This window comes from Acanthaster planci, linkage group LG07, assembly GCF_054643075.1.
Source record: "Acanthaster planci isolate LZ-2023a linkage group LG07, COTS_SCS, whole genome shotgun sequence".
In the NCBI taxonomy this organism is placed as follows: Eukaryota; Metazoa; Echinodermata; class Asteroidea; order Valvatida; family Acanthasteridae; genus Acanthaster; species Acanthaster planci.
In genome coordinates, this window is record NC_141783.1 from 12611619 (window position 1) to 12626492 (window position 14874).

Below are 14874 nucleotides of genomic sequence, written 5' to 3' on the forward strand. Positions count from 1 at the left end.
TTAAAAGTTCAAGGTCAGTGAAGTGGGAATCCCCGGCGCTAGTCACGGGTTGTTTAGTCAGCGAGCAAAGCGAGCGGCGCCGAGGTCAAAAGGTGAGTGGAAATTCCCTGGTTTTTTGGGTCGATGTACTACCCAGGGGTGTTGATCAAAAACCGGGTTCACGACAATTCCTGGATTTTCCCATTTTTTCCCATTTTCCCCCACCAAAATTGTTTCGACGATTTTTTGGGTCGATGTACTACCCAAGGGCTTTGAGCAAAAACCGGGCAAAAAGGGGCGTGTGATCCAGAATCGGCTCTTCTCTACTACTCATGCAATTAAACAGGGGATAAAATACTGAAAGCAGACAAGAAAAAACGCAACCAACAGTGAAGACTAGACTAACATCTAAAACAAAAGAGTTGAAGACTAGCTGTGAAAATGAGCAGTGACATCAATAGATACTGGAGTAAAGGTGAGGTAAAGCATGAAATAAAGGACAAATCAGGTTACCTAGCCAAAGCTCCATTTAGGCTCAGCTGTCTTTTGGTTAGTACAAGAATCATAGGGTGTGTTGGTTAATTCGAGCGAGCTGCTCGCGTTAACACGAATAACTTAAATAACATTCATCTGAGCGCTCGAACGGCTGACGTATGACCTGCAGGCTGCCCCTGGTGTATCCGAGCATCCTCACTCGTGTTAACAGGAGAATTCGCACGAGCGCATCCAGGTTGTCGTGATTTGCAGCAGGATCTCCTTTATTATACATATGGTCTTTATAATGGAGATCAACATTGGCTGCCACCCATAGAGCTCTCTCTCACCGCAGTTATGGCTTCTACTAAGATTAATCAATTGCGGGAAATATAACTGTCTAAAGAATTTGGGTATTTGCATACCGCGTAAGTGTGCACTGGTATGGAACCACAGACCTGAAGGAGGAATATAATTGATGTTATCGCAGATGTTCAATGGAACAAATTAATAGACATTGCACGAAACGTTAGTGTGTATAAAATTGCATGTGCTTTTCTTGGAGTTGGACACCGTATTTCTCCAATGAATTGATTTCAGTCATGGATACTTATGAGTTGTTGGTACGTGATATTTCAACAGTTTAAGGTATTATTACGCTCCTACAAACTATTCCCCTTATTTCTATTGCACACACCACGCACTCAGCCCACAGCAAGCGTCAGCGCGCGACATGCCGTTGCTGAACCGCTAGCTACTCCGCAACACATTTCCAACTGACATGATACAGGCAAGATGTTCACAACCTGAAGCTAATTGATCTCGAAATGACGACATTGTAAAGGTCAGATGGCGACATCCTGCGATAATTTATCATAGGAAGACGACATCGTAACAATTAGGTGACCACATCCTGAAATAATTTAGCATGGGATGACGACATCACGAGATAATGATTATCGTCATTAGTGAGGATGTCAACATCCAACTGTTACGACGTCTACATCCCATGATGAATTATCTGAGGATGTCATCATCCAACTTTTATGATATTGTCATCCCGTGATAAATTATCTCAGGATGTCGACATCTTGCGTTTATTATGTCGTCATCCCGAGAAAAACATGTCAGGATCTCAACAAGTTGGGTGGCACTTCCAGAGCTCCGTAGAAATCCATTCTTGGAAACGGAAGACCACAAGTACACAAAATCCCCATAGAGGGTACAGTCCAATGATTCAAGCCCCATTGAAAACGGTGTAAAATCAGCACTGTTCAGGGCCCAATAACATGCACACCCACATCCCTGAGATTTCTGAAACACAAGTGAAATTCTTGTCTGGTCACTAATCTTTCAATTTCTTTTCAGTTTTTTGTGGGTTAACCTATTACATTTTTAATTATTCCCACAAAACAAAATCACCCCCCAAAAAGTGATTTTTCCGAAGGCTGATTGCAGCAATTTTGCAAGTGGCAACCCTCAACTTTCTTGGGCACGTAGGACCATTTTCCAACCGTAGTTTTTAGCCATTCAGCTCTCATATGAAAGCTCAAAGACCCAGGGAGTTGATCCTGGCAAGGATTTACACAATCTCACCATTTTGGGGGCCAAATGATCTCCTTTTTCAAAAGATACTGTACTAGGGGCATTTTTAATGCTAATGAGCTGGCTAGAAACTCTCACTGGAATTAGTGGTCTGCACCCGCAGATCTTCCTTCCTCCCCATAGAAATTCCTTCTGCAGACGTTCTACATGTATGAATAATTCATAACCACCCCAATCCAGCACTCTCATTAGCTGAGACGCGGTCCCGAAAGTCTACATAAAACGACCAGCTCCAACGGTGAGCATCGATCGTTCCCCGAGCGGGCAGCTCCGAGGTAACAACTCCTTGACCGTTTGCGAGCGTATATTTATCTGTTACTCCGGAATAAACAACTTGTTCGCTGAAATGAGACAGTAACACATGCCCTGATTAGTCGAAAGTTTTTAATGCGCTTTTTCGCCTAATGAGGGCGCTACATACGATTTACGGGCCGCAAAGCGTAATTTTTCCCAGGAGGGTGCGGGGTAATAATAGAATGGGCGTATCTGAACTGCTGCGCTTGCGTTTTTCGTAGAAAGGTTGAGAGCAATGATCATAAATGAGGTGGACAAAATGTTAAGGATAACATACAACAAAATTGCTCTCTCGGCCAGTTGCATGGTAGCTCAGAAGAGCACTGGTCTTGTAAGCATCAAGGCAAGGGTTCAAGTCTACATGTATGCAGTTATTTTTCTGGGGGGGGGAAGAGTTGGGAAGAGGATGTTTTTGTAACAGAAAAGAATACCTTCCAACTTAAGTTTCTAAGGGTCCACTATCAAGCTTGTAGTTAACCACGCTCATTTCTGAAAACTGCCCCCTGACCCTCCTAGGAAAATAAATTACGCTTACGGGAATTACTTCAAGAATTCTTGCCCCTCCCCTCCCCAAGAGAGATGACAGTACAGTTTGTAAAATGTGACAACATCCCATGAAATGTGTTCCAAGGCCATATTTTGGGTAACTGTTTTCGTTTACACTGAAAAGCCAGAGTTTGTTGTTTTGCTAGGTTGGGTCACAAATGCTGGTGCTTTCTAAAGCCCAAATGGCACATTTTTTTTCCTTTTTCCTTGGAAGGGGGTCACTTTGCATTCATCACATAGAACCTACTACAAACACACAGGCCACTAGACCGCATTCAAAACTACATACACATATTGTGATGCATGCAGCACACAAGGAAAATCAAATCTTTGGGCAATCCTACCCTTGGTATGGGGAATATACACAGTTAACTTCCAGCAATAACATTCTATGAAACTGTTTTTAACTGTTTAAAAAATTCTCCAAGTACTAAGCCTATGTAGATTGAAAACAATGTGCCTGCAACATCTGAGTTAACATGACCAAAGCACAAAAAACTGTACACATGCGCTCAACTGAGCACACAATACAAATGCAGGCAATGCAGACGTATGCCTGTTACATACTACAAGCATTGAACACGATTATGATGCATTGCAAGGCACACTGAGCGCTATTACATTGCACTGCCATCTTGAACTTTTCCAAATCACAGTTCTACACACAACACTGGCAGTCAACGCATTTACGTCTGTGCTGAATATTCACTGGTTACACCCAGACCACAGAGATAGATGCCCCAAACCCACAGGTGATTTATAATATCAGATTGACAGCAAGATAAGAAGCACCCGTGAAATGTGATCTTTGTTAAACCAGTCAGCCTGCAGACTTGACCTTGTGATTCAGAAACACTCCCGACAGTTTTTATTCAAATCAACAGTCACTGCTTTCACTTTTTTTATTCAGATGACCACTTTAAATAGTCAAGATAAGGGACATTTCCATGGTTTTACCTGATTCAATATTCATATATTTCAATTAAATTCTAGTGAAATAAGATTTGTTTATGAAATGCTTCAGTAAAAAACTTGAACAGTAATGTGTTTCAAATTTGTTTTCATGGGAAGGTGACAATGATTTCCTTTGGTAAAACAACACTTTGCTTCAGGCTGAAGTACACATTCCAGTCAAATGAACTATAAATATCTTTGGCTTAAAAGCAAAATATCCTTCAAAGTTTTACATTTATTTCAACCGATTGTTTTACCATGAAAATAACATTTGTCACTCTCTTAAACAACCCTTATGCAAACCCTCAAGTACAAAAATTAAAATAAAAAACTGTGACATTTTCTAAAGGTATGTTCTCATGTCTAAAAGGCACAAACACCTGCATTACAAGTCATATGTCAAGAAACCAGTTCTTGGGTTACAATAATGCACCAAACATTCTGAACCAGTTTTTGGCAGGTATAAAACAGCAACCGAGTAGGAGCTTCAAGTTCTTGAAGGTATTGTGAGCATTGCTGAAGGCAATTTGGATCGCAAGGGTTCCAGACAGGCAATCCTATCTTGATGTGTTTAACCCTACAAGCCGAGTTATTTAACTTCAAGAAAGTTTCACAAGGCTGTCACTCACGAGAGTCCGCCCAATATTGTCCCCTCGCAACAAAAGTCATTAACTTGAGTCTACAGAAAATATCTGAAACTCCAAAGAGATATTCCGTAGTAAAAATGAATGGTCAGCTACAAAGTAAAGATCTGATGAATGCTCAGCACTGTGATCCCAGGCCTGATTGACTTTGTAGAGAGCCACAACAGCCGACTCCCAGGTACCTGAAAGTCCAATGGGAAAGGAAGAGATATCAATGAACAGTGGCCATTATCTTACTATGTCTCAGAACTGTGACACTCAACAATGCAGATTTTCCTCTCACGCTACTATATTTCGGTTTTAAAACAAAAAAACCCAGGATATTGTCTTATTAATACTATTTGAATCTAGGCAGGGCTGCTCATGGTAAATAGTTGCTCGCAAGTGCTTTGCTCACTTGCATCGCCCTGCGTGTCAGTTATTGCTAACTTTGAATTAACTTGAGTTAAAAAAAATGTTGGGTAGACTCTGTCCCCCCTTTTTCTAGAACATTTTGCAGGGATCCAGAAAAGGATACGTTTTTGCTGTGTGATTAGACTCCTCAATTGCCAGCAAACCTAGCTTTAGGGCATCCATTTTCAACTTCCTTGGAACTCTACCATGATAGCCATATCACCTTGACACTGAATCTGTCAAAATGTCCTAATAATGCCTCTAAAAAGAGACACAAGCCAAACTGATTCTTCTCACCTGACGAGGCCACCATGATGTCGCATACTTCAGCATAGTCTCCATATCTGATATACAACTCCCCGTGCCTGCCGCTCCCTGGATATCTGGAGGCCAGGAGTTCTCTCCTGGGTTGTCTGTCCTGCCTTGACGTTGAGGAATACACCCTGAGATGTGAGAAGGTTTGTTCCTGCAGACGATACTCAAAGCGCAGTAAGCCCTGGAACACGAAACCAGACAACGCCCATGTTTGACATTAATTAAGTATCCATTTTAACACTCTCATGCACAGGCAGCCAGAAGTGGCAAGAATCTAAAAGTTCTCTGAAAATTTTGAACAATGCTCACAAAGATGGGAGTTTTTCATAAACTAACCAGCAAGCTTAGTACTTTCACAAAGACATTTTGTGTATACTTGGGTAACACATTTCAGAACGCTTACTTGAGACCTCATTTCTGATCTGATTTTTGACAGACTCAATCTGAACTCTAAGAGCAAAATATTTGGTCAGAAGCTCACCTCAAAGTTTGCCGCTCTCAGTACGGCAGCCCTTGCTTCATCAACAGCTAGGAACAATCCCTCAGTCTTACGGACGACATATGAGCCAGCTTCTGTGGTCGGTTTCACAGTAGGGTACAGGCCCTTGCTTGGCAAGTCCAGGGTCATGTTGGTGACCTTCAACTGGGACGTGAGTTTCTGTAAACTTTTCCTGGGGAGGTAAAGCGTTCATCTTCACAAAGTAAAAAGAAATACTCCAGTTTTTACTTAGGGTCTTGAATTTGACATCGTGAAGCACGTACATGTAAACAAGCAGCAAGGTATAAGAGCTTTGTAAATTTCGGATTATAGATGCTCTGTAGTGCAACCTGAGGCAATTCCTGGCCCCTTTGCCCTCAAGTTATTGGAGCAAAATCTTCTCGAGAGCAAGGATATTTGTTTATGGTACTGAGCTGCATGCTGTCAATGTTTTACTCCGGAACTGCTATACTTGATACAAATACAACACCACTCACACCATGCTTCTCAAGGATTGTAAAGCTTGCGAAAGCAGTCGCCCACCATGTGCTCACTTTCCGTATTCGTCAGTAACAACTTGTCGCATCATAACTGATTTCACTTGTTTTACCGATTTGTCTAGCTCTTTTGGATTGGCAGCTCCAAGCTCAACGAACTTCTCTCATTCCGCCAAGACCTCGATTTTTTTCCTGACTTTTTATGTGTACGTACGTATGTGTCGGTGCGGCACTTTGAAAGAAAGTCAGTTCGCCTTTGTAACCGGTGCAGCAAATATAGACTCATTGGTAGTATTGCGCATGCGCAAGTATGATAATTAGAATGATATCTCACATGAGAGGAATTAACAAATAACAGCCAAGAGTTTGATTTTTACTGGAGTCAGGTTTTCATGCGAGACCAGGCATTCACCCAAAGTGACTTTTGGGTGAAGTGACTGCACTCGTTATTGCGCGTTAACCTTCACTGGTTCCCCTCCTTTGGCTACGTAAACAGAATTCAAGTTTTGTGGGAATCCACGAAATAGTTCCTCGTTTCCTGCATACGTACATTTCGAAGGGTATTGCTTATACACTGTCCCAAAGCAATGTGTGAATCAAAACATTGCCCACGTCCTGGCAAAGCAATACATACATCATGTTCATTAGCTTTCCAACTTGGATTAGAAAAGTGAAAAAAAAAAAGATACTGTTTCCATGTACAAATTTCACTGAGAATAAAAGGAAATTTTAAGCGCCAAGCGGTCAACCAACATTTATTCCCTTACAACCCCCTCCCCAAATTTTATTGCATTTTTACACTGAACTCGAAGACCATAAATTTGAAGGAAAAAAACACGGATCTCCATTTAAACTGGAAAGATTTCCATGCCTGACCTTTAAACTGAGCCATAAAACTAAAAGAAGCAGAAGACATACACACCTAATGTGATGGAGGCAGCTAGATGCTTTAACATACAGTGTGCTGTTAATCAATAACGCTGTCTCCTCTAGGGCCAAGATGATGTGTGACACTAAAAATTACATAAAAGGAGTGAACCAGTTATGGCAAAACTGTATGTGACCTATAAAGACATTGTCTATAAAAATCACAATTTTAGCCAGGTTTCTTAAACAAGTTTTAAAGATACATATAAAACCCAGCAGAATGATCCCATGTCAATGACTTTTCACACACCCTATAAGATCTGGGTGAGAGAGTTGAAAAAATTCCTTACTTGTCATAATTAAAAGGGAATTATGACTGAACCAAACTGCTGGTCCCAGTAACACAATTTACGGGCCATTTCACACCGGGGGGGAGGGGGGAACTAGGCTGTTCTGTGCCTGATCAGTTGTAAACAGTTACCAAATTATCAGATGTTGACAGGACTTGTGTCCCGACTAACAATTCTCGTTCAAACTTCTTTGGAAGTCCCCCAAATAGCACAATGGTCTTACTGAACTGTGTCCTCGTACTGTAAGGCTCACCATTCACTCGTGGTGTTAGCCAATGGAACATAGCCTGAGAGTACAGACTAAACCAAGTGGCAGGGAGGGACACGCCTCTGATGTCCATGCTGATGTTCTTCCATTTGGCTGACAGCCAGGCTGTGCTGTGTAACGTGCCCAGGGAAGGACTGGTGGGGAGAAGAACGGTGGCTTCTGCATGGAAAACCAATATTGACAAGGCTGGATAATATCAAAAGAGAAATACTGAGCAAAATTTTCTGAAAGCAGAAACAACAGACAGTATCGTAAAGTAAAGGAAAACAAATTAAATTTAGAGAAAAAAAAAGGGCAAAGCGCCGTATCTTCTTCAAAGCACATAGCATCGTCTTGATGAAAATCTGTTATCATTCCAACAGAAAGATCATTTAGGGAATATTGACAGCATAATGATGCTTCACCGAGCTGTGACTTATACTCAAGACCTCAAGAGACCTCAAGAAATGAAAGTTCCAAACATGTAAACTACTACAGCATGATCCTTACCTGGGAAATCATTCATGGTAGGGATGATAAGAACATCTGGAGACGAGGCTAGCTCAATGTAGAACTCCCACTGAGCAATGTAGGTGCTTCTGACAGAAGACCAAAGAAAGAGACAATTTGAAGACAGAGGAATATGGAATGTAACGGAAGGTTCTTAAGAACAAGTTGACTGTGCATGCCATCTATCTAATAAAATTTCTTTAGAATTCAAAATTTAAATTCAAAATTTATAATGCTAATGGGAGAACTTGATGAGTGGCAAAATGTATGCCAAGGTAAATTTTTCCTTAAACTCCAAATCTTCTAGAATTTTTTTTAAGCAACGTCCTTTCATGTCACAGTTCTTAATCCCTCCCCAAAACTGTACCACATTCAGCAAGTTCCAACTGCAACACTTTTGACACAAATCTGACATGATTACCCGCTAACCTGTGGTGAGTCTCCAGGTCAAATCGTGGGAGGTACCGCAGACTCCGCCCCCACCCTGCACAGCCTCTGTTGTCAAAGCCAGGGGAGACCGACCCACACCATAACACACACGAAGCGTTCGCCACGCAGTCACTGCCAAACTCGCTCAGATTCCTCTGGGGAGAGAAAAGAACATAAGGATGGAAGTGACAGAGACAACTCAAGAAAAGCACACTGAAAACAACAAGCAGTCATCACAAGGAGTACAAGGTTTAAAGCCTAGTTTGGACATTAAAAGACAAAGAGACTGCTCCAATCTTGCATGCTGTCACCAATCATTACAACCATAGGGAAACCTAGGCCTAACACGCATCATGCTATTGCACAACAGAACTTCAGATTTATTGGGAAATTAAGTTGTATCCATCAAATCATGCTCACTGTAACATAATTTGAGTTGATGAAAATCTAGTACTCATTTTGGAATTGTTACATCACATCGCTGAAAATCCTCTTTTTTCACACTGAGTACTAGGTACCTTGGCAAAGCTGACAGCATTCACATCCAGAACATGACCAAAAATAAGGGTTACACATTTTCTATTTTACAGTTTATTATCAAAAAACCTCCTTTAAAACTTCCAAAATGATCTTCCTAAAACTTGTGCAGAACTCTTCATTCATAACCACTTGTTGGTAAAAATGGAATAAAAGCAGGGTCTTAATGAGTTGGTCACAACTCTTGTCTCTCGACTAAATTGGCACAATATAATAAAAAAACACCAAAGCATCATGTCCATCTGCAATGGATATGATGCTTTTTTCCCACGTAAAATTGCCGTATCTGACATCACAGCAGTCGGCAGTTGGTGGGTTTTATTGTATATCCAACATCCATATGGATTAATTTTTTTTTTCAAAATACCTGATACTGAACAGCATCTTCCACCGTTCCATAGTAGTCCCACTCGGACATATTGGCGGGGGTAGGCCTCTCAACGAATGGAGCCCACCCAAAAGTACCGTTTAGTAACCTGCCCCATTCTTCCCACAGTGCAGGACTGGAGGCAAAGTTGAGGTAGCAACCAATCCAGATAGGGGTGGCCATGTCTGGAGGAAGACTGAGGGGCTTGCTGAGTAATTCTGTAACACAGAGATTTTTCAGAAGGCTAAATGTTATATTGTATCTGATTTATTTCAGGTTAAAATAAACTTCCCAGTGCCTTTGAATTTTTTTTCACTGTACGGGTAAACGTGAAGAAAAAAAATGGATACCTGCGAATTGCTTTGATGTCAGTCCTCCTCCAAAGATGAAGATGACAGGATGGTTGCCATGGTACAGCATGACATCAGGCCCATGGATGAATACACTGTCAACCAGATACTGCAAGTTGCTGTGGAATGCATCAACCACCTAGTCACATGAATGAAACCGAGTAAAGTAGAATTCCTTCAGTCTGGCACAGCTTCTGGGGTGGTAGGGCAGGAATGCAGCCCAACACAAGGGTAACGCAAAACTTTACCTTCATATACCCAAACAAAACCCTGTTAAATCTTGTAAACCTCAAGGTGAACCTGAAATTACCACCTATTTAATTTTGCATTTCTTTCCTAATAGAGAGGAGTGGTAAAGTGGTTGGGCTGCACCACTCCTAAGTAGAAGTTGGGAGTTCAAATTCTCAGCTGTTGGTCCTACGATGTGTCCCCTAGCAAGTCACTTTAGCCCCTTCGTGGCAGAGACTGGCATCCCTGCTATTCAGAGATTCAAAGTATATTCAGTCATTCCCATGTCAGAGAACCACAGATCAGCACCAGCCCGGGGAGCCACCTTGGCACGGGACAGCAGTATTCATGGGCGTCACTGAAATTGATGGGGGGAGGGGGACTCACTTTCCTTTCTTTCCCTTCTTTTTTTATTAGCCCCTCCCCATATGATCCACTTGACTGCATACAGGCCCGCTGATGTGGCTGATAGTCATAACGATCTATGGGAAACAATGACCGCTAGATCCAAACACTCCTCCAGTGAAACAAATGACCACGTAACAACTATTCACTCAACTACTGAATGAGCACCTTTTCGGAGTGAATCGTATGTATCCAGGCACATGGGGGCAGGAATTGAATTACAGGTGGTGGACAAAAAGCAGCATGGCATTTGGCATTATCCAACCAGAGTGGAGGGGCTCCCTAACCGGCAGAGAAGAGACAGGCTGGTGGGGAGCTTTCAAGTAGGCTTATGCAAGGACCAGGCACACAGTAAAGACCATGCATTCAAACACAAATTGGTCCTGTATGCTCAGTGCTTCATCAAATGCCCGTAAACCTGCACACATGCCATGGGGTTCCACCAAAGGACCATCAATGCTATGAAAATTAAGAGAGAGCATGTTTTTACATCATTGCTATGTAAAAACATGCTCTCTCTTAATTCCACTCAGAGCAGATAAATGATGCCTACAGAATTTTAAGTGATCTGAAAGAAGCTGTTCTCTACCTCTGCACTTGTCTTATTCTTCAGCTCTTTTGTAAGCCAGTGATCACACCTGCATAGCAAAATTGTGACCCACCATCCCCAAACCAGGCTGAAGTAGGCAATTTCACAACCCTAAAATAGTGGAACTTCCACTCTTCAGATATTCATGGGAGTTTTACAGCTATCACTGCCCGCAAGAAGTTTAGTGTAGACAAAGTTTTGATTGAACATGGATCACTTCAAAGTGTAAAAAAAAAATAGCTGAAGGAGAGGAATTGTCCAACATCACTAATACCAACTTCAGCCTGGTTTGGGGGTGGTGGGTCCCAATTGGAAAGGAACCATTAGCAATAGCCATCATATTTATTATAAATAAAATAAAGATCAAATCTACATATAATATTCAACATAAAACAAATTATCCTCACCTAAGACACGCAGGTAAATAGATTAATGATTTCATACTTTATCTTGATCTTTGTTTATAGTGAGTTTAAAACAGTGAGTGAAATTGGGCTTGGATAGAAAAAAAAGTGCAAGTCTGGCTCAAGTTACAAGCTTTCATTGAGATGTACATGTACATGTAAAAATCTTACCAATTGATTCCAAGGGTAAATGCCCCATATTTCTTTGCAATCCTCAAAAGCTGTAGTAGAGCTGCATTGCTTGAATGGTTCATGTGTCCCTAAATAAAAGATCACGGAATAGTATTTTCCAATTCACTGCCACTATCTATCTGATGGGGTGATTCTCTGATTGTGGTTGAATGGTGTAGTCACATGAGGGCGCTAGTCATGTCGTCCATGAATGGCCCGGTTACCCGTGTAGCAATCTTAGTGTTGTGGGGGCACAAAAGATAGTTCCAGGTTTAATGATGTATTAATTTATAAAATTGAATGGCTTGGATCCGGGAGCTGTGGGTAAAATGCATATGGGCAGATATCTAATACTTTAATAGTCCATACCACCTAATAGAGGGATTAAGCTGCGATTGGTTAAGTTTCCTGTGCCCATGGATATGCATGTTAAGTGGTCTTTGGATCTTGTCTGAAATCTTGTTGACAACCTTGTGTTGATCCATGTTCGAGGCCTGGAATGGTCCTGCAAATCTGCTGAATTGCGGGTGAGGAGTCCCTAGGCTAGGGGCAGATTGGCTACATCGGCTGGTATGTTATACATGAACAGGTATTAATTATGGTGGAGGGTGCAAGTTGCATGTTAAATTTGGCAATGTGGGGTGCACGTACGTGTACCTCCACCTTTATAACTGTACGTGTATGTACACTGTATTATGACCTTGGAAGTACAGTCCGCACCATGTACTTGTTAAGTTGTAAACATGTAGTCCCAGCATATTCCGCACTGATCATGGAAATTGGTAGTTAGTTTAATTTATGGAACCGAAGATTCATGTTTGTTCACATTAATGATTTTGTATTAGCAGGTCTTTTCTTGGATGGAGAATAAAATCGACAATAAACCAGGCTTGACAGTGACACGGGAACCCCAATTTGGCTTCACCACCTCATTCCTTACTCGTCACCGGGGATTACACTACACTCTCATAGGGCGAGGAACTGGTGATGCATTACAGAATATTTAACAGGGAATTAACTACAGGTAGAAAAATGCTAAGCCTTGGCATTCACCTCAATAAACTGAATAGAGCTGTCAAACTAAAAGACAGGTGAGCATGAGTGTGACATGGGTGCGTCCCAAGCATGTATTGATCTTCCAATGGAAGATACAGGAAGCATTTCTTGTGCTTTTCTCTCAACGTTCACTTCAATGACTTACCCATTCAAGGAGAAAACCATCGATGCCTGCCGTCCTCCCTTGCAGGAACAAATATTCCTTGAGACAAAAACATGTATTAATCAACCCTCATCCCCACTAAAGCAAACATATAACACTTCTGAAGCAACTTTATACATAATCCCACGTAAAAGTTGGTCACCATTAGCAAGGGGGAATGCGGAGAAGTGCCCTCCCCCATTCCAGAACAGCTGGTACTGTGGCACCCCCAAGGTCCAAAACTGGCGAAGGGATTTATGGGTGTAAAGTCAAAAACTTTATCCTCAAAAAAAGCAAAGTTTCTACTCTTTGTAAGGAAATATTAAAACATTATCCGTTGTGAAGACAAAACGACACCCCTGACAATGATCCAGAACTGCCGACATACCTGGAAGAGCGGATCCTGGTCAGAAGTGAGTCCCATCCATGGATAGAGTGTGGATGCGATACTGATGTGTTGACTACCATTGGTACTGAGGAGATCAGCATTGTAGGTGAACACTGTCTGTTGTGCATGGCTCTCGGCTGCCATCCTGAAATGGACAGGAAGTCATTCAAGACATTCAGCAAGTGTAAACACTTGACAATATCACAATTCAATCAGCAACATTCCAGCAGGAAATCAAGAGAACTGCACACACAGAAAAGTCCCTTGCATCCTTCCAGGCCTACTTGCAAAGTGAACAGTTGGACACACAAAGAAAAAAATACCTCACAAAATTTGTTCTTTACGGTGGTGAAAACTATAGGTTGACACATGAGAAAATTTAGCAGCCACCCCCTTTTTATAGACATGCAAGAGTATTATACTATCTGGGTAATGGTGTTTTTAGGTCAACTGGCTTTTCTCATAACCCCAAGGTTGCTTGCTGCTTCATGCATCGCAAATTGAAAAGGCAGTGTTATGCTGTAATTACAAACGTGGCAATGGTCAGTCCTGGTGCAATACCAGACCCGTTGTGTGAGTGAACTTTCCAATACTCTTGGCTGGGTATTTTTAGTAACCTGAATGTTAACTTCGATTACTGTGTGAATAAATCAATTCAGGGTTGGAACCCGCTGACACCTTGGAGAGATGCTGCTGGTCGGCAGAATTATGCAAGACCTCTTAACCATTCAGCCAATGAGAAAGTTTATATTCTAATTTCACCATGAGAAGAGGGCGGGTGAATTAGTGACCAATCAATGCAGAGATAAATAAAGCTATAGAGTTATTTTAGAGAAAACTTCAGAGCCTGCACCATGGTCGAATTTTAGTCAACACCAACATCTAGTAGACCACTGGTGAGTCCAAAACTGTCCAACAGTGGCCATATGGACTCCAGCGAGGGTCCTTTGATCCACCAAATTGTTAGATCATCAGTCTAGCAATCCAGCAGTCTGTCAACAATATTCTTATTTAGAGGAGGTATCACCAGTAAATCATGAGTTACAAAACAAACAACAGAGGCAGTGTTGTCATGTAAGGGAGAATCTTGCATTTGCAGAACAAAACCTGTCGGCAGCCGATCAGGTAATATGGTATTACTTTCAAAATTTGTTGCATAAATCCTGTGGCAAGGTGCAAGTTACACACTGCATAAGAACTCTCTCTTAAAGTAATGAATCACTACTAATACATGTACATGTATGCGTATATGCTGGCCCATCACTAAAAGGGAGCCGGTCCAACCAGCCCCCCTCCCCCAAAACCCCACAAGCATCAAAAGGAAGTATTATTCGCCTGGTGTGTCCCCCCCCACTACTGTGGCCCCATCATGTCGGAACCTGACAACAGAGCCGTACCTACACGTGCTGGTATTTTTACCTTCCTATCCAAATTCAACATGAAGTATATCTTACCCGTGAAATGACCAAAGACCAAAACTGCCGTCATGCTCTCTGGTGAGTTTGTTGCTCGTCACATCAGCCAGTACCTACAGCACAATGCCATCAATCCAGAGTTGTCTTTCTTTATGATTGAAATACAAGCACTCGTTTTAACCATAACAGCATTGAAAGATCGGAGGAAGGGGGGATCCAGAGTTTTCTTGTATTTGGAAA

The 14874-nt window shown here is 41.8% G+C and overlaps 1 protein-coding gene across 1 annotated transcript in view; it reads right to left on the reverse strand.

Annotated features, from left to right (window-relative positions):
• Positions 1-2051: 2051 nt before the first annotated feature.
• The window catches only part of LOC110981791 (uncharacterized), a 169160-nt gene continuing 156337 nt past the window's right edge, over positions 2052-14874 (reverse strand). Inside the window, exons 5-18 of the mRNA XM_087138851.1 lie at positions 14674-14747; positions 13220-13364; positions 12835-12891; positions 11634-11722; positions 11059-11107; positions 9837-9975; positions 9487-9704; positions 8583-8737; positions 8154-8242; positions 7620-7823; positions 7102-7192; positions 5686-5875; positions 5187-5385; positions 2052-4678 (exon numbers count right to left, since the gene is read on the reverse strand). Of these exons, the coding sequence (XP_086994977.1) occupies positions 4521-4678; positions 5187-5385; positions 5686-5875; positions 7102-7192; positions 7620-7823; positions 8154-8242; positions 8583-8737; positions 9487-9704; positions 9837-9975; positions 11059-11107; positions 11634-11722; positions 12835-12891; positions 13220-13364; positions 14674-14747 (1857 nt within the window). The 3' untranslated portion in view covers positions 2052-4520. The remainder of the gene's footprint in view (positions 4679-5186; positions 5386-5685; positions 5876-7101; positions 7193-7619; positions 7824-8153; positions 8243-8582; positions 8738-9486; positions 9705-9836; positions 9976-11058; positions 11108-11633; positions 11723-12834; positions 12892-13219; positions 13365-14673; positions 14748-14874) is intronic.